Source organism: Mobula birostris, chromosome 6 (assembly GCF_030028105.1).
Source record: "Mobula birostris isolate sMobBir1 chromosome 6, sMobBir1.hap1, whole genome shotgun sequence".
Classification (NCBI taxonomy): Eukaryota; Metazoa; Chordata; class Chondrichthyes; order Myliobatiformes; family Myliobatidae; genus Mobula; species Mobula birostris.
This window is the reverse complement of record NC_092375.1, coordinates 98,315,461-98,335,348: the sequence shown is the minus strand read 5'-3', so window position 1 is coordinate 98,335,348 and position 19,888 is coordinate 98,315,461. Positions and strand designations below refer to the sequence as shown.

Sequence of the window (19,888 nt, the reverse complement as noted above, 5' to 3'; positions counted from 1 at the left end):
TTTTTGTGACCTCTTTGATGACTTCAAGTCATCTCATTGTCAGCTACAGATTCGTAAAATGGGAAACTGAAGAGATGATAGACAGGAGCTACAGGGAGGTAGTTGCCCCTAAGTTGCAGGAGGCAGGTACCTGGGAGTCTGTTGGGAGAGGGAAAGGAAATGGGCTGTCAGTGCAGAGTACTCCTGTCGCTATTCCCCTCAATAATAAGTATTCCACTTAACGATACTGTTGAGGTGATGACCTACCAGGGGAATCTGCAGCAAATGGGTCTCTGACACTGAGTCTGGTACTGTGGCTCATAAGGGAGGGGAGGAATAGGAGATTACATAGTTTCAGGAGCAGACTTGAGATTCTGTGGATGCAATAGAGGCACCTGGGTAGCATGTTACCTCCCAGGTGCCCTGGTCAGTGATGTTTCAGATTGGGTCCACAGCATCCTAAAGGGGGAGGGTGAGCAACTAGAAGTCTTAGTACATATTGGCACCAATGACATGGGTAGGAAAAGGGAGGAGGTCATGAAGAGAGAATATAGGGGCCTAGATAGAAAGCTGAAAGGGTAGTAATCTCTCGATTGCTGCCTGTGTCATGTGCCAGTGAGGATGATTTGGCAGATGAATGGGTGTCTGAGGAATTGTTACAGGGGGCAGGGCTTCAGATTTCTGGATCATTGGGATCTCTTCTGGGGAAGGTATGACCTGTACAAAAGGGGGACCAATATCCTTGTGGGCAGTTTTGCTGGAAATATTGGGGAGGGTTTAAGGTAATTTGGCAGGGATATGGGAACCGGAATGATAGGGCTGAGGATAGAGCAGATGGTATACAAACTCAGAAAGTATGTAGTGAGATTTTCAGGAAGGACAGGTAGGTGGTAGGTCAAGATTGTAGTCAGTGGGATGAGTTTCCGTGTAGTGGGGATAAAAATTGAACAGGGTGATGACTACAGGACTGGAGGTTTGAATGCATGTAGTATGCAGTAGATGATCATGTACTGGAGTTAGAGATGGGCAAGTATGACATTGAGGTTGTCAGTGAGTTGTGGCTGAAAGAAGATCATAGTTGGAAGCTTAATGTCCAAGGATTCACATTGTATTGAAACGACAAGCAGTAGGCAGAGGGGGAGGGGTGGCTCTGTTGGTAAAAGATGAAATCAAATTCTTAGAAACAGATGGAAGAGAAAAGATGTAGAATTTTTGTAGGTAGAGTTAAGAAACTGCAAGTATAAAAAGATCCTGATGGGAGTTAATATAGGCCTCTGAACAGTAGCCAGGGTGTGGGCTATAAATTAAAACAGGAGATAGAAAATTCAAAAGGGCAAAGTTATGATGATAATAATGGGGGACTTCAATATGCAGGTAGATTGGGAAAATCAGGTTGATGCTGGATCCCAAGAGAGGGAATTTCTAGTGTGCCTACGAGATGGCTTTTTAGATATTCTGGATTGGGTGTTCTGCAGTGAACTGCATTTAATTAGGGGGCTTAAGGTAAATGAATCCCTAGGAGGCAGTGATCGTTAAATGATAGAATAAGATGATGAGAGGTATTGATCATGTGGCTAGCCAGAGGTTTTTTTTTTCCAGGGTTGAAATGGCTAACGCAAGGGGGCATAGTTTTAAGGTGCTTGGAAGTAGGTATAGGGGGATGTCAGAGATAAGCTTTTCACACAGAGAGTGGTGGGTGCATGGAATGCACTGCCAGCAATGGTGGTAGAGACGGATGTAATAGGGTCTTAGATAGGTATATGGAAGTTAGAAAAATAGAGCACTATGCAGTATGGAAATTCTAGGCAGTTTCTAGAGTAGGTTATGTGGTTGGCACAATATTGTGGGCTGAAGGGTCTGTAATGTTCTGTAGATTTCCATGTTCCATGTTCTACTTCACCCTGCAAATTGAAAGGGAGAAGATAAAGTCGGAAGTATTACAATGGAATAAAGGGGCATGAGAGAGGAACTGGCCAAAGTTGACTGGAAGGGGACACCAGCAGGGATGATGGCAGAGCAGCAACGCTCTTGGGACAATTCGGAAGGTGCAGGATAGATACATCCCAAAGATGAAGAAGTAATCTAAATGGCAGGATGATGCAACTGCAGGTGACAAGGGAAGTCAAAGCCACCATAAAAGCAAAAGAGAGGGCATATAATACAGGAAAAATTACAGGGAAGTTAAGGGTTTGGGAAGCTTTTAAAAACCAACAGAAGACAACTAAAAAGCCACAAGGAGAGAAAAGGTAAAAGATGAAGCTAAGGTAAAAAGATAGCTAATAATATCAAAGAGGATATGAAACATTTTTTCAGATATGTAAGGAGTAAAAGGACTACACTCCAAGGTTCTGAAAGAGGTGACTGACCAGATTGTGGAGGGGTTAGTAATGACCTTTCAAAAATCAATAGATTACGGCATGTTCCGGAGAAATGGAAAATTGTAAATGTCACTATACTCTTTAAGAAGAGAGGGAGGCAGAAGAAAGAAATTTACAGGCCAGTTAGCCTGACTTTACTGGTTGGGAAGATATTGGAGCCCATCATTAAGGATGAGATGTTGTGGTACTTGGAGGCACAGAATAAATTAGGCCAAAGTCAGCATGGTTTCCTCAAGGGGAAATCTTACCTGTCAAATCTGTTGGATTTCTTTGAGGAAATAACAGGCAAGGTAGACAGAGAAAGGAGTTATTTATTTGGAATTTCAGAAGGCCTTTGATAAGGTGACACACATGAGGCTGCTTAACAAGATAAGAGCCCATGGTATTACAGAAAAGATTCTAGTATGGATGGAAGATTGGGTGACTGACAGGAGGCAAAGAGTATGAATAAAGAGGGGCCTTTTGTGGTTGGTTGTGGTGACTAGTGTTTTTTTGCAGGGATTGTTATTTTGACTGCTTCTTTGCATGTTATATGTCAATTATCTGGATGACAGAATTCTTGGGTTTGTAGCCAAGTTTGTAGATAATGCAAAGATAGACAGAGGTGCAGGTAGTGTTGAGGAAGCACGGAGTCTGCATAAGGACTTGGACAGATTGGAAGAAGTGGCAGATGGAATATAGTGTAGGGAACTGTGTGGTCATGCACTTTAGTGGAAGGTATAAAGGTATAGACTATTTTCTAATTGAGAAAATTAAAAAATTAGATATGCAAAGGAACTTGGGAGTTCTTGTGTAGGATTCCCTAAAGGTTAACTTGTAGGTTCAGTTGAGGTAGGAAGGAAAATGCAATGTTTGCATTCATTTTGAGTGGGTGAGAATATAAGACCAAGGATGTGATTGCTGAGGCTTTATAAAGCATTGGTCAGATTGCACTTAAGGTATTATAAGCAGTTTTAAGCCCCTTATCTAAGTGTAGCACCATGGTAAAGATTTTACTGATAATGTTGTAGGGTATTTCATGTAATGGTTTTCTACAGAAGCAGTGTGTTCTGCTGGTAGCGTTTGACTGACGGTTAAAGATAAGGGATGCTTAGGAATGTTGTGCCATTCAATCAGGATGAGGGAACTGGGAGAAGGTTCTAGAGAATGCTAGGGGAGAGGTTTTGTAACAGACACTGAGGTGGGTCAATGTGTTTTTTGGTGGGAGATGGAGTGAGAAGAAGCTAAAGAGAACTGGCCATAGGATTCAATCAGATGGGAATGTGCGATCTGAGGGAGCTCAAGAATGGATTGAGTACATCAGACACAATAGCTTTTGGAAAATTTGAGCTCCAACCTGTGAACATTTGATTGTTTAATTATGATAGGCCCTTTTGTTTCTTTTTCTTTTCTTTCATAACTGTTTGATTAAGTTAACATTCATAAATTATTTTCTTTACAATTGAATGTAGTGTATGGTCTGTTATTTCTTGCCGACGGGCGATTGCATGGGGGCAGTAAATCACACAGTATTCACGCAGGTCGGGATTTGGGTGGGCGATACATCTCAACCTCACGGTTTTGACAGGACCCAAGTCATATATACCCTAGATATACGGAGTTTGAGAAAGGTGGTTTTTCATTGCTGAGTCCAGTGGCTGTGAGCCACATCTCTAGACATGCCCAGTAAAAAGGAGTTTCATAAGAAAAGCTATGATATTGGAGAGGTTCATGAGAATGATTCCAGGAATGAAAGGGTTAATGTATGAGGAGCATTTGAGTATATTTAAATTGGAGGTTGATTAATCTACAGGAGGGTTTTGGGACACAGTAACACAGCAGTGCAATGACTTTACAATACCAGTGATCACTGATTGGAATTTGATTCCTGCCATTGTCTATAAGGAGACTGCATAGATGTGCTCCAGTTTCCTCCCACAGTCCAAAGAAGTATGGTTAGAGTTAGTCAGTTATGGACATGCTTTGTTGGTGCCCGAATGACATGAAGGTAGTTGGAGGAGGAGTAGGTAGTGTGGAGGAAGCAAGGAGGCTGAAGAAAAACTTAGACCGATTAGAATAATGAGCAAAGTTCTGCAAATGGAATACAGTGTCAGGTTATTTGGTGTATTTATGGTGGAGGTTGATTGACCCTTGATTAGTCAGGATGTGAAAGGTTATGTGGAGAAAGCAGGAGAATGGGGTTTAGAGGGAAATGGATTAAGCATGATAAAATGGAACAGACTCAATGGAATGAATGGCCTAATCCTGCTCCTATGTCATGGTCTAATCATTGCTTTTTAAATGAATGTGAGGTATTACATGTTACAAAGGTAAGTGTGAGGTGCTGGAACTCTTGTACTAATTACAATCAAAAATTTCAAAGAGCAACTGTTTTTGAAAATAACTTTTTTTTTGCAGCCCCGTTAATTTGTGAATTGTGTTGACATTTCACAGGAGCATTTTACTACAGACTTTGATTTTGGACTGCTTTTTGTGTTTTTAATCAGAGAATGGCGAATCTGCGGAATTCGTTGCCACAGGCAGCTGTGAGATCCAAGTAATTTAATGCAGAGGTTGATAGGTTCTTGATTAGTAAGGGCATCAAAGGTTATTAGAGGATAGGAGAATGGGGTTGAGTGGGATGTAAAACAGACATGAAGTGGTGGCAGAGCAGCCTCGATGGCTCAGATAGTCTAATTCTGCTCCTATATCTTGTGCTCCTTTGGTCCTGATAGTTTATAGGTGCTAAATGCTAAGAGTGGAGCAATTAAGTTTAGGAATGATTAAGAAACTGGAGCTGGGAAAGTGAGGTATCTTGGAGGGGAAAGATCATGGAGGTTAGACCTCTAAACTCTTGAGGTTACTAACCTCCCCTGGTTAAAGGATAACTAATGCAACAGGGGCAAACATGGGCAATAATGGCAAAGATAAAGATGGCAGATCAGATCAATTCCCCATCAATTATAGCACAAAGGTTGTAGACACTTGTGATGAAATTCAATATTTCACAACTGCTGAAGGGCATTACATTGATGATCACACTGAGCACGGGGGCCCCCTAGAGCTGTGTGCTCAGTCCACTGCTGTTCACTCTGCTGACCCACGACTGTGCAGCAAATATACAGCTTGAATCGCATCATCAAGTTCGCCGATGACATGACCGTGGTGGGTCTCATCAGCAAGAACGATGAGTCAGCATACAGAGAGGAGGTGCAATGGCTAACGGACTGGTGCAGAGCCACCAACCTCTCTCTGAATGTGAACAAAACAAAAGAGATGGTTGTTGACTTCAGGAGAGCACGGAGCAACCACCCTCTGCTGAACATTGATGGCTCCTCCGTTGAGATCATTAAGAGCACCAAATTTCTTGGTGTTCACCTGGCAGAGAACCTCAACACCAGCTCCATAGCCAAGAAAGCCCAGCAATGTCTCTACTTTCTGTGAAGGCTGAGAAAATTCCACCTCCCACCCCCCCATCCTCACCACATTCTACAGAGGATGTATCGAGAGCATCCTGAGCAGCTGCATCACTGCCTGGTTCGGAAATTGCACCATCTCGGATCGCAAGACGCTGCAGCAGATAGTGAGGTCAGCTGAGAAGATCATCGTGGTCTCTCTTCCCGCCATTACAGACGTTTACACTACATGCTGCACCCATAAAGCCAACAGCATTGTGAAGGACCGAACGCACTCCTCATACAAACTCTTCTCCCTCCTGCCATCTGGCAAAAGGTACTGAAGCATTCGGACCCTCATGTCCAGACTGTGCAACAGTTTCTTCCCCCAAGCCATCAGACTCTTTAATACCCAGAGTCTAGACTGATATCTACATCATATATTATTATATTGTAATTTGTCTTCTACTGTGCCGATTGTCTTGTTTATTAGTTTTTATACTGCCCTGCACTGTCTTGTGCACTTTATGTAGTCCTGCGTAGGTCTGTAGTCTAGTGTAGTTTTTGTGTTGTCTCACTTAGTCTAGTGTAGTTTTGTGTTGTTTCATGTAGCACCATGGTCCTGGAGGAACACTGTTTCATTTTTACTGTGTACTGTACCAGCAGTTTATGGTCGAAATGACAATAAAAAGCGACTTGACTTGACTTGACTTGAAATAGACAAGGGTTAAGCATGAATCCTCAGAGAACATCAGAAGTGAAAGAGGAGATGTGAGAGGAATAATGATTGTAGGTAGTACTCTGTTTACGTAAATGTAAATGTGAGACCAGATAAAGGTGATTAAAAATGTGAAGAGGTGTCAAAAATCACAATATCAGGAGTGACTTTGATCAGAACCTTTCAACACTGTGGTGGACACCTAGGAAGAGAGATTCAAACTTAAACTTTTGAGTAAGGTGTCTGTGAATTTGTAAACATAGGACATTCAAGGACCACAAGAAAGTTCAGCTAAAAGGGGAAACAGCAGAGTTAGTTGGTCAAAAGTCCGAAGCCTAGTGAAGCCCAAAAGTTCTTGCCAGTGTGCAAGAACGATGAGATGATGGAGAGGACACTGAGGAAGTTATCTACATGAACGTGGAATAGTGAGTTTTCACACAATATCATAACTTGATGTATTTCAACCATCAGTAGCCATTGTACTTTGGGAAATATAACAGCACAATGATGTTCAATATCTAGGGAAAGGTCAGCATGAAAAGATATTGATAAACTGTGTGCCACTCTAGGATAATGTATGGACATTATCCCAATAGTTACAGGTTTACTCGGGTCTTCCTCTTCCACCAGTATTTACTTAAAAAATCATAGTTTTATAATTTCAGTGCTATAGATATTTGTTTCCTTTTGTTATCAAACATGTGGCTTTGGAATCTGTTTTGTACAGTGAGCAGATAGTATTTGAGATAAAAAGAATGTGGTAACCATGTCGTTTTATTTTAATGGATATTGAATACTTCGTTTCTGCTTGCGCCATGAATACAGTTAGCAAAGGACGTCTGTTTAAACATAATAAAATTGTCAATAGCTGGCCACTTACAGAAAACAAATTCAATGAAAGTAGTCATAAATCATTACTTGGAAATTGGAAATTGAAATAGTTCTACAGAGCTTCCTGGTGCCAGGTTTCAGGTTAACAGTGGCTCACTTATAATCTGATGCCTGAATTTAATTCCAAGCATTAAATAAGTGATGCCATATTACTCCAGGTGCAATTATATCAACAGCATTTGAACCTCCGTCTGTCTTGTCAAGCTGTTCTCATGTAATTGCATGCTCTTTAGAGAACAAGATGATCTTACCCAGTAAATGAGCAGGGAGGCATCCTGTTGGACTGATACGTTGTGGACCGAAGGTATCTCTGAGCTTTGCTCGTACGTATGCATGCAGTTCCTTGTATAGTGGCATTATCTAATGATGTTGGAGGAATAGTTTGTGGTTATTAGTATGTTAATGAACTATCACATGAATCACTTATTAAATATATAACACTCAGCATATACAGTAATATTTTTGTTCTAGGACATGATTAATTTAGAAAGCAGATTTCGTGGCTCTTGTAATGGTGAACATAAGTACAATATTGCTATTGATATGGATGCCTACAAAAATTGTGCTTCTCACAGAAAGTTCAGATTATATTTGAGATCATTAATACATTACAGCTGATCATGCTCTTCAGCCATTGAAACATAGCATTCAGCCCAGTGCTATCCAACAGAAATCATTGCCTAGTCATTGATTAAGAAATCTTATGGCATGCTCAAGATTCAGGAAGTTATGTAATAACACTGCGGTCTAATTAGTGAAAACGCATTCACAATATTGTTAATGAGGGAATTCCATGATTTTCACATCAGAATGACATATGCCTTTGAATGAAACATACAGAGACCTATTGTCAGGTGTTATTGAAGAAACCCTGTTGAATGATGTTTGTTTTTAATAGATAGTGAACAGTGTAACCACAACCCCTGATGCTGGAGTAAGGGTGGTGACGAGATGTTCTTCAGGATGCTGTGAGGTTGGACATGTGTATTATAAAACTTTAGTCCCATGTACAAGCTATTGAAGCATTGTTCAGTGTGGAAGTTGCAGAGTCTGCCTGTCTCTGTGGAAGACCATGAAAGAGAATACTGTCTTCTTTCAATAGATTTCCCTTGTTTAAATGACTGCCTATTGTCCTGTATTTTAGAAGGAAATACTGAATGAAATGTAGATTGAATCTCTGAAATGGAATAGCAAACCCTTGGTGTGAACCCACCCCACTGATAAAGATTTGAGTGTATGCTAAGAGGTGGGGTTTAAAAAGAGGGTGTCCACTAGAATACATAAGGATGCTTGAACTGCAAGTAAAGTGAGTTTACAAGGTGCACTGAGCTGGCCACAGTAGATAACAGAGCTAAGTGAGTATGTTACTGTGTATCATTGATCACAGCCGTAGACCCTCAACACTCAGGGCTTGTCTACCTAGCGTGTGAAGCCTGGATTTGGCGGACTGCGCGGAAGAAACCATCAATGGTTCAACGGGCAGAAAGGCGATTCTCAGCAATGCGTAGTGGAGCGCTAAGAGGGCACAGTGAGACACACAGAACACTGCTGGCCATCCACTGCATCCTGACTTATCTCTAGCCGTCTCGACTATGTCTTGCCACTGGGTCCAGATAGGCCGGCACGAGAGAGTGAGGCTGACAACCTGCGCAACTCTCCCTCACTTTAATCCAAGTCAAGCGCAAGTCATGACTTCAAACCCAACGCGGAAGAAAGTGATGGTGCTCAACCTTGGCACATGGAACGTGAGAACTCTGCAAGATAACATCAAGGCAGACAGACCAGAGAGAAGAACTGCACTGGTTGCAAAAGAGCTAACTCGCTACAACGTGGACATAGCAGCTCTCAGCGAAACGCGCCTCGCACACAAGGGCCAGCTGACAGAACGTAGTGGTGGATACACGTTCTTCTGGAGCGGTCGCAGCAGCACTGAACGACGAGAAGCAGGCGTGGGATTTGCCATCAATTCTAACCCCACCCGTAAACTCACCAAGCACCCAGAGAGCATCAACGGCCGCCTGATGACACTTCAGCTCCCACTTGCAAACAAGAAGAGTGCTACGCTGATTAGTGCCTACGCTCCCACCATCACCAACCCAGATGACATTAAAGACAAGTTCTATGAAGAACTTGACGCCCTCATCTCAGCAATCCCACAGTCAGAGAAGCTCATCGTTCTCGGGGACTTCAATGCCAGAGTAGGGACAGACTACCAAACCTGGGAAGGGATCATTGGAAGACACGGCACTGGCAAGTGTAACGACAACGGCCTTCTGCTCCTCAAGACATGTGCCACACACGACCTTGTCATCACTAACACCCTGTTCCGCTTACCCACCCGTAAGAAGACGTCATGGATGCACCCACGCTCGAAGCACTGGCATCTGATTGACTACATCATCACCAGGAAGAGGGACAGGCTGGATGTCAGAGTGACGAGAGCCATGTGTGGTGCCGACTGCTGGACCGATCACCGCCTCATTGTGTCCAAGTTCAGGCTTCGCATTCTGCCCATCAGAAGACCCCAAGGGCAGAAGACTGCAAAGAGGCTGAATGTCTCCAAGCTGAAAAGCAGCAGGGTTGCAGAAGAATTTGTCGATGTCCTTGAAGGCAGACTGCCAGACACACCACAGGAAGACGGGACCAGCGTTGAGGAACAGTGACGCCTTCAGAGACGCTGTCTACACTACCGGCCTCGAACATCTCGGACCAGCAACCCGAAGAATGATGAGAATGATGAAGAAATACAGGCACTACTAACGGAGAAACATCAACATTACAGAGCGCATCAGAACGACCCCACGTCACTAGCCAAGAAAGATGCCTTTACCAACGCAAGAAGAAAGGTGCAGAAAAAACTTCGCGAGATGCAGGACAGCTGGTTCAGCAAGAAGGCCGATGAAATCCAGGGCTATGCAGACAGCCACGACATAAAGCACTTCTACGCTACGCTTAAGGCTGTATACAGACCCCAGTCCTCCGGCTCCTCACCCCTCCTCAATGCAGATGAGACGCAGCTGCTGACAGAGAAGAAGCAGATTCTGGATTGGTAGGCTGAGCACTTTAACAACATCCTTAACCGCCCTGCCGACATCAACGACAAGGCCATTGCCTGCCTGCCCCAGATAGAGATCAACAAGAACCTCGCACCCTCCCCACAGTAGATGAAGTCAGGAAGGCAGTGAAGCAACTCTTCTGTGGCAAAGCGCCAGGATCCGATGCAATCCCTGCTGAGGTATACAAAGCAGGAGGCCCTGTCATGATGCAAAAGCTGACTGTACTCTTCCAGTCCATGTGGAAAAAGGGACGGGTCCCGCAACAGCTGAAAGATGCCAGCATAGTCCACATCTACAAGAGGAAAGACAACCGCCAGTCTTGCAACAACCACCGAGGCATCTCCCTCTTGTCCACCTCAACCACCTTCTCCAACATCTTGAGCAAGGTCTGCTCCCAGAAAGCCAGTGTGGCTTCCGTGCTGAACGTGGGACCGTGGACATGATTTTTGCTGCGCGCCAACTCCAGGAAAAATGCCAGGAGCAACACAGCGACCTCTTCATGACCTTTGTCAATCTAACCAAGGCTTTCAATACTGTCAGCAGAGAAGGCTTGTGGAAGATCATGGAGAAGTTTGGCTGCCCCAGCAAGTTCATCACAATCATCCGGCAGTTCCACGACGGTATGATGGTGAAAGTTCTGGATGACGGCGACGAGTCGGAGGCCTTCCCAGTGACAAATGGCGTCAAACAAGGCTGCGTTCTTGCCCCAACTCTGTTCAGTATGGTATTCTCTGCCATGCTGACAGATGCCTTCCGTAACTACGAAGAAGGAATCCACGTCAGGTACAGGACTGACGGCAGGTTGTTCAACCTTAGGTGCCTGCAGGCAGTTACAAAGGTGCAAGAGACTGTCATCAGAGACTTCTTGTTTGCTGATGACTGCGCACTCAACGCCAGCACAGCAGGAGATGCAGCGTGAAATGGACTGCTTCTCACAAGCCTGCGACAACTTCGGCCTCACTACCAGCACCAAAAAGACCGAAGTTATGTACCAGCCTGCCCCAGGAAAGCCATACCAGGAGCCGTGCATCACGGTGAAGGGCCAGAACCTCCAGGCAGTCGACAACTTCACCTACCTGGGCAGCATACTCTCTCGCGCAGTGAACATAGACGCTGAGGTCAACAACAGGATTGCTAAAGCCAGCACCGCCTTTGGGAGACTCCGTGAGAACGTCTGGGAGCGGAGAGGACTCAGCCTTACCCCCAAGCTGAAGGTCTACTGTGCAGTGGTCCTTACCACCCTCCTTTACGCCAACGAGACCTGGACTGTCTACAGCAGACACGCCAAACAGCTCAACCACTATCACCTGAGCTGTCTCCGCAGACTCCTCCACATCAGGTGGCAGGACAAAGTCCCCGACACAGAAATCCTGGAACGAGCTGGGCTCTGCAGCGTCTACATTCTCCTGCTGAAAGCCCAAGCCAGGTGGGCCGGATATGTGGTCAGAATGCCAGACAGACGATTGCCTAAGCAGCTGCTGTACGGAGAACTGTGTCAGGGCAAGCATTCAGTCGGGGGGCAGAAGAAACGTTTCAAAGACTGCCTCAAAGCATCCCTGAAAGGCCTGGGTGTCGACATCAACACGTGGGAGAAGCTTGCTCTCGACCAGCTTGGTGCAGCAAGATCACCACAGGAGCCTGTTCAGCTGAAGTCAGGCGCATCATCGAGGCGCAATGAAAGCGTGCTGTGCGCAAGGCCCGAGCAGCATCCACTGCCACGACAGCACCCACCCACTTGTGTCCCACATGTGGGCGAGCCTTCAGGGCCCAGATTGGCCTCATCAGTCACCTCCAGACCCACAGCCACCAGTCTCCCATTTGACTTTGAAGCCATGGTCATCTTCGACTACGAAGGACGAACAACAACAACAACAATCATTGATCACAAAATGAGAGTGAAGTGCATCCTATCACAAGGCCCTCAAATGAGACCTTCAAGAATGCATTCCACACATAATGAGCAGATGTCAACCTATCCAGAGGTTAAAGAGTTGGCCTTCACATTACAAGGAATCAGGAGCAAGGAGAGTCATCAATAGCTGAACCATGCTATGAACGCTTACAGATAATGGCAGTTTTGCAAGTTACATATTTGTGGAATCCAGGAATAAGCTCTATGGGAGAATGTCATGGTCCAGTCTGTGAAGTCCGCATTCCGGTTCATGGACCAGTCCATCGATCCTTATTCCATGTTTTCTGGTTTTCCCTTGTTCTGTTGGTGCCTTAATTGAGGCACATGATTCTCATTTTGGGCTGGCTACATAAACAGCTCCTGGGTTCAGCTTCAGTTGCTAGACTGTTCCCTTCCCTTCCCTTCCCTTCTCTTTCCTTCTGTAGCCCTTGGCTGAAGCCTCGCCTGCTACCTTTCGCCTGAAGCCTCGCCGGCGTTCTCGCCGTCAAGTTCTACTGCTGGAGCAAGACCGGAGCATTGCTGTGTCTAGATAAGGAACTGTCTTTCGTTGTTTGGATCTGTCTTTGTGTCCTCGCCTTCGCTAGGTAGGTCCGGATGTTTGCCGCTACCTTGTGTGGCAAGCAGAGGCAAGTTCATGGACCCTATACAGATGACAAAGGAAGAAGTGTTTACTGTTTTGAGGCAAATTATAGTAGATAAATCCTCAGGGCCTGACAAGGTGTTCTTTCAGATCTTGTGGGAGGCAAATGCAGAAATTTCAGGGGCCCTAGCCAAGATATTTTAAACATCCTTAGCGACAGGTGAGGTACTAGAGGATTGGACGGGAGTTAATGTTGTTCTGCTGTTTAAGAAGGTCTCTAAAACCAAATGAGGAACTTATAGGCCAGTGAGCATGACATTAGTAGTGGGAAAGTTATTGGAAGCTATTCTCAGTGAACAAATATGTGAGTATTTGGATAGACAGAGGCTGATTAGGAATAGTCAGCATGGCTTCGTGCATGGTAGGCTGCATCTAAACAATCTTATAACTTTTTTTGAGGACGTTACCAGGAAGTTGATGAAGACAAAGCAGTGGATATTGTCTACATGGACTTTAATAAGGCACTTGACAAGTCAAGTCAAGTCAAGTCACTTTTTATTGTCATTTCAACCATAACTGCTGGTACATTACACAGTAAAAACGAGACAACGTTTTTCAGGACCATGGTGCTACATGAAACAATACAAAAACTACACTGAACTCTGTAAAACAACACAAAAACTACACTAGACTACAGACCTACACAGGACTGCATAAAGTGCTAAAAACAGTGCAGGCATTACAATAAATAATAAACAAGACAATAGGCATGGTAGAGGGCAGTATGTTGGTGTCAGTCCAGGCTCTGGGTATTGAGGAGTCTGATGGCTTGGGGGAAGAAACTCTGTTCGTGAGAGCCCGAATGCTTCGGTGCCTTTTGCCAGATGGCAGGAAGGAGAAGAGTTTGTATGAGGGGTGTGTGGGGTCCTTCATAATGCTGTTTGCTTTGCGGATGCAGCATGTGGTGTAAAGGTCTGTAATGGTGGGAAGGGAGACCCCGATGATCTTCTCAGCTGACCTCACTATCCGCTGCAGGGTCTTAATTTGGTGCTCTTAACGATCTCTACGGAGGAGTCGTCGATGTTCAGCGGAGAGTGGTCGCTCCATGTCCTCCTGAAGTCAACAACCATGTCTTTTGTTTTGTTCACATTCAGAGACAGGTTGTTGGCTCTGCACCAGTCCCACACGGGAGGTTAGTCAGGAAGGTTCAGTCGCTTGGCATTCAAGGTGAGGTAGTTAACTGGACTGGACATTGACTTTATGGCTGAAGCCAAAGAGTAGTAGTAGAGGGTTGCCTCTCTGACTGGAAGCCTGTAACTAGTGGAGAGCTGCAAGGATTTGTGCTGGGTCCATTGTTGTTTGTCATCTATATCAATGATCTGAATGATAAAGCGGTTACTGGAAAAACAAATTTGCAGATGTCATCGATATTGGGAGTGTAGTGGATAGTGAGGAAAACTATCATGGCTTGCAGTGGGATCTGGACCTGCTGGGAAAATGGGCTGCAAGATGACAGATGGAACTTAATGCAGACAAGTACAAGGTGTTGCACTTCGGTAGGACCAACCAGGGTAGGTCTGACACAGTGAACAGTAGGGCACTGAAGAGTGTGGCAGAAGAAAGGGATCTGGGAATACAGGTCCATAATTCATTGAAAGTGCCGAAACAGGTAGATAACAGGTAAAGAAAGCTTTTGGCACACTTGTCTTCATAAATCGATGTATTGAGCGCAGGAGATGGGATGTTATGTTGACATTCTTTAAGACGTTGGTGAGACCTAATTTGGAATATTATGTGCAGTTTTGGTCACCTACCTACAGGAAGGACGTAAATAAGGTTGAAAGAGTACAGAGAAAATTTACAAGGATATTGCCAGGACTGGAGGACCTGAATTATAAGGAAAGATTGAATAGATTAGGACTTTATTCTTTGGAATGTAGAAGATTGAGGGGAGATTTGATAGAAGTATACAACATTATGAGGGATATAGATAGGGTAAATGCAAGCAGGCTTTTTCCACTGAGGTTGGGTGACGTCATGGGTTAAGGGTGAAAGGTGAAACATTAAAGTGGAACATAAGGGGAAACTTCTTCACTCTGTGGGTCATGAGAGTATGGAACGAGCTTCCAGTGCAAGTGATATATGTGAGCTTTATTTCAAGATTTAAGAGAAGTTTGAGTAGGTACACAGATGGGAGGAGTATGGAAGGCGATGAACCAGATGCAGGTCAATAGGACTAGGCTGTTTAAATTGTTCAGTACAGACTTGATGGGCCAAAGGGCCTGTTTCTGTGCAGTACTTTTCTATGACTCTATGACTCTAATTTCAGAGTGTACCTTAGTAGTCCAACTATGCATTATTTCATTGCTTTTTCACCTTTCAATGAGATGGATGGGCTTGATGCAGTAATATCACCTTCTCAACATCAGGCTGAATGTCACTCAGAAGGAATTTCAGATCTCTATATTCGAACTTTGCAGTCTGTTTTATTATTTTGAATGAAGTATTGTGACTACACTGAAACTATTTCCCACTAAATATGATGTTGGAAAGACAATAAGGAACATCTTGATCCTTTTTCACAGTGCAGGATAGCATTCAGAGATTTCTTTCTGCAATCACAAGTCTTGATATAATTTTTTTGGGTCTCAACTTCAGGTCAAAGTCATCTTGTAGTGAAATCAGTTCTTCCTCCATCCATCCTGGTAATTCCTCATTACAACAATTAAGGAATAATTTTATTGCCCAGTCTCGATTTTGGTTCAAGAGAATATTCTGAAATCTCTCTGATATGTCTTTATGCAACTCACACAGTATACCTGTAGATCATCATCTGGTATTCTTTCTTTCTCTTCCAACTTAGAGAGGATTGGAATTTGGAAAAGGTTGTGACAGACAATTTGCAACTTAAATAGAGTTAACTTGGACAGAAGTGTGAGAGTGACTGATTTGACTTTGATAAGATCCACATCATTTCCTTGCAAATGAAGATCAATTTCATTAAACTTTGTGAATAATCCTGACAAATATGTAATGTCATACCTAATGTTCTTCAGTTGATTACTGAATGAAGCATTTGAGCCTTCAAATAATTCTATCGCAGTTTCAAAAAGCACATAAAAATATCTCAGAGAGTTTTCCCTTGACAGCCATCTGGCCAGGAGTTCAAACTGTTGGCCAGATCTAGTCTACAAATCAGTGAATTTAAATGATTCATGGACAGTGGAAGCAGAGAATCCAATTGTCTTTGGTCTTGCCATGTGCTTGAAGGAGATGAAGGCTTCCATTTTGTGAAGCTGCTCTGAAACCTCCATTTTGTGAACTGAAGTTGCTTGGCTTGATCTGTGTTTTAAAGTAGACACAATTATGCTCCAGGTAATCTACTGGACTAGAGATCATTTCCAAATAAGAAGTTATTTGTGGGGTCTTCTTTGATATAATATAAATATGCAGGTTTGTGAAAGGTGTGGTCTGTGTCTGCCCTGGGTGATTTGAACTGATTACTGGTTTGATTCAGAGTCGAAGAGAACAAAGATCTATAAAATACTCATTGTCACTTGTGGAAGAAGAGCAATAAATTGATGCTGTTTTGGTCCAGAGCCAATAAGAGGCCATTAACAGTCAATCAGATGATCCTTAGTCAATAACACCGAAATGCAACATCTGACCCGGGAAGGAATGAATATAAAAGCAGGGATCTAGCAGAGATAATTCCCTGGAGACCGACCATCCCAGATGTGGAGTACCCCAAGGACACGTGGAGATCAGACTATGAGAAATATACGGCCAGCGTAGACTCTTTTTGTTGATATTACCTTTTAATTTTTTGACAGTTCACGGAGGGTCAGGAAGACTTAGTAAGTGTGCACACAACTAAACGGTTGTGTAAATTCATGCGTTCTTTCATTGAGACAATAAAGGTACTTGTGGTAATTGCAGATTCTCTCTGTGCCTCCCTAATTTTTAATTCTAAGTGGTAGATCCTTGTAATAAAACTGTGTATCATTCTCAATATAAAGCTCTTGATAATAGTCACAAACTGAGAGCCTGGGACTTGATTTTATTTACCACTCTGATAACAGTCTTGAATGATTTGTGCAGCCGATTACATAAGCTTTTTGTGACAAGATGTTGTTTGTAAATTACACAGTGAATGGTAAGTATGTTAGGTACAGCTTTTTTCAAGAAAATAATAACTCCCTGGTGGCATCCTGTCATTGATGGTGCCCCAACTGTTGCACAAGCATGAATGTTGGTGAGCAGAAAAGCTGCTCAACAGCCAAAAGTATTGACTCCCTTTCATATCTGCTTCCCGTCCCCCTGCAAATAATGACTCTTGAACCATACTTTCATCTTCTATGAAGTGAACATAACCAAGAAGCAAAGATTCATTGCCTGGCAAAGTTGACTCATCCAACTGCAGAGCAAATTCTTGCACAATGTATCTTCTACATTCTCAGATATTTCATCTATTCATCTTTGAACAGAGCTGTGGCTGAGTGGAATCACTTTAATTATATGGTCTTGTAGCTTATGCAAAACTGTACTCAGAACCTCCATTGCTGGGCAGAATCAGTTCTTCTCCAATTGTAAGGACTTTCCAGATTAGCAATGAGGAATGATATGTTGTACGAAGCATGCAAGTCATCACTGTTCTGTTGTGAAGCGTTGGCAAACATGTTTTGAAGTGTTTTCTGTTTCTGAATTTTTTACAAATTGACTGAAAATAGGCCAAGTTCTTGTTCACTTTTTCAGAGTGTATTCTCTTCAAATGCTCAAGGAGATTGGATGGTTTTATTGCCCCAATTTTCAAAAAAAAATCACACAACAGACACATTGGCTGCTTTTGATTTCTTAGTGGTGGTATAAATTCATATTTCAGATACTCTATATTATACCATAAAACCATAAGATATAGGAGCAGAATTAGGTCCATCGAATCTGCTTCACCATTTCATCATGGCTGATCCAATTTTCCTCTCAGCCCCAATCTCCTGCCTTCTCCCCATATCCCTTCATCCCCTGACCAATCAAGACTCTATTAACCACTACCTGTCATGGTCCGGTCTGTGAAGTCTGCATTCCAGTTCACAGTTCAGTCCGTGGACTCAAGACTCTGGGTCTTCCAGCTGTCCCTTGTTTTGTTTGAGTTATTCATAGGCACCTGATTCCCATCTTGGGGCTTGGAATATAAGTGGCCTTGGGGTTGAGTGTGGGCTGCTGGTTTGTCTTGCCAAGATTTCATGGGAGCAACCTGCTGGTGGAAGGCTAGAGCGGCCACTTGCCATCTTTAGGCTGTGTTGGAGAACCATCGCTCATGGAGCCTTGCTGTTGGTAGTCGGAGCTGTTGTTGTGGTATGGATTCGGCTGCTTCCCGAGCCAGCTGAGTGGCTGCCAGCTACTCCGAGCTAGGTAGGGATCTGGCTGTTTCCGTAGCCGGCTGAGGTTGCTGGCCAAACTGAGAGTTGGAGCTACTCCGGAGCAGAGATGGAACTGTCTGTCATTCTTTGGTGTTGTCTCTTCTTGTCCTCGCCTCCATAGGGTAAGCCAGGCCTTTTTGCCGTTGCCCTGCTGGAGGATCTATCTTGTCTTGTCCTTGCCTCTGTGAGGTAAGACAGGCTGTTCTGCCGTTGCCCTGAGGGGGGATCTGTCCTGTCTTGTCTTTGCCTCTGTTGGGTAAGTCCGGCCATTCTGCCGTTACCTAATGGGTGGACCTGTCCCACCTTGGTGTGGAGATAAAGTTGAGTCCCGGCTTGTCTATGGATGAGTCCCGACTCTATGTCTATGTACTGTCCTGTCTCATGTTGGTGTTGTGTTAAAGATGAGTCCCGGCTTTTTGAAGGATAAGTCCTGGCTTTATGTTGATGTACAGTTCCTAGTCTGTCTCCGAGCTCCAGCCTCAGAGTTATCAGCTTCTGCAGCCTCAAGAGCCAAGACCCCAGCCTGCAGCCTCAAGAGCCAAGAGCCCAGCCTGTGGCGTCAAGAGCATAGACCCCACCCTGCAGCCTCAAGAGCCTAGACCCCAGCCCGCAGCCTCAAGAGCCTAGACCCCAGCCTGTCTCCAAGTTCAGGAGCCAAGACCCCAGCCACGTCCTGTCCGGTAGCCATGTCATGTCCTTGCCTAGTTCTGGGGTCCGAGCCCGAGGCAAAACCCAGGTTCTGGGTCCTTGTCCAGTCCCTGGCTTGGAGTCCAAAAGCCTTGTCTCCTAGTCCATGGTTTCTAGTCCTGGTCCTGCTCTCCCTAGCCCAGGCTCCTAGTTCTTAGTTCCTTGTCCAGTTTTCCTGTTTCTTGTCCATGTCCTAGCACAGGTCCTGCATCCTAGTCCTGTTCCTAGTACTTCAGTGTCTGTGTCTTGCATTTGGGTCAGTTCCCAACGCCCCCCTTTGTGGCACTACCTTACATATACATAAAGACTTAGCATCCACAGCTGCCTGTGGCAAATAATTCCACAGATTCACCACTCTCTGGCTAAAGAAATTCCTCCTCTGCTCCTTTCTAAAAGGACGCCCCTCTATTCTGAGGCTGTGTCCTCTCATCTTAGACTCTTCCACCATATGAAACATTCTCTCCACATCCAGTCTATCAAAGCGTTTCACCATTCAATAGGTTTCAATAAGGTCATGCCTCATTCTTCTGAATTCCAGTGAATACAGGTCCAGAGCCATCAAATGCTCTTCATATGATAAGCAATTCAATCCAGGAATAATTTATGTGAACGTCCTTTGAACCTTCTTCAGTTTCAGCACATCCTTTCTGAAGTCTTAACATTATATCCTTGCTTTTATACTCTAGTCCTCTTGAAATGAATGCTAAAATTGTATTTGTCTTCCTCACCACAGACTCAACCTTTAGGGAATCCTACACAAGGACTCCCAAGTCCCTTGGCCCCTCAGTTTTTTTTTTGTATTTTCTCTCCATTTAGGAAATAGTCAACCCTTTCATTTCTTCCACCTAAGTGCATGACCATAGACTTTCCGACACTGTCATTCCATCTGCCAC

The 19,888-nt window shown here is 44.1% G+C and overlaps 1 protein-coding gene across 1 annotated transcript in view; it reads right to left on the bottom strand.

Annotated features, from left to right (window-relative positions):
* The window catches only part of ace2 (angiotensin I converting enzyme 2), a 114,973-nt gene that overhangs the window by 61,621 nt on the left and 33,464 nt on the right, over positions 1–19,888 (bottom strand). Inside the window, exon 6 of the mRNA XM_072262357.1 lies at positions 7,592–7,700. Within this exon, the coding sequence (XP_072118458.1) occupies positions 7,592–7,700 (109 nt within the window). The remainder of the gene's footprint in view (positions 1–7,591; positions 7,701–19,888) is intronic.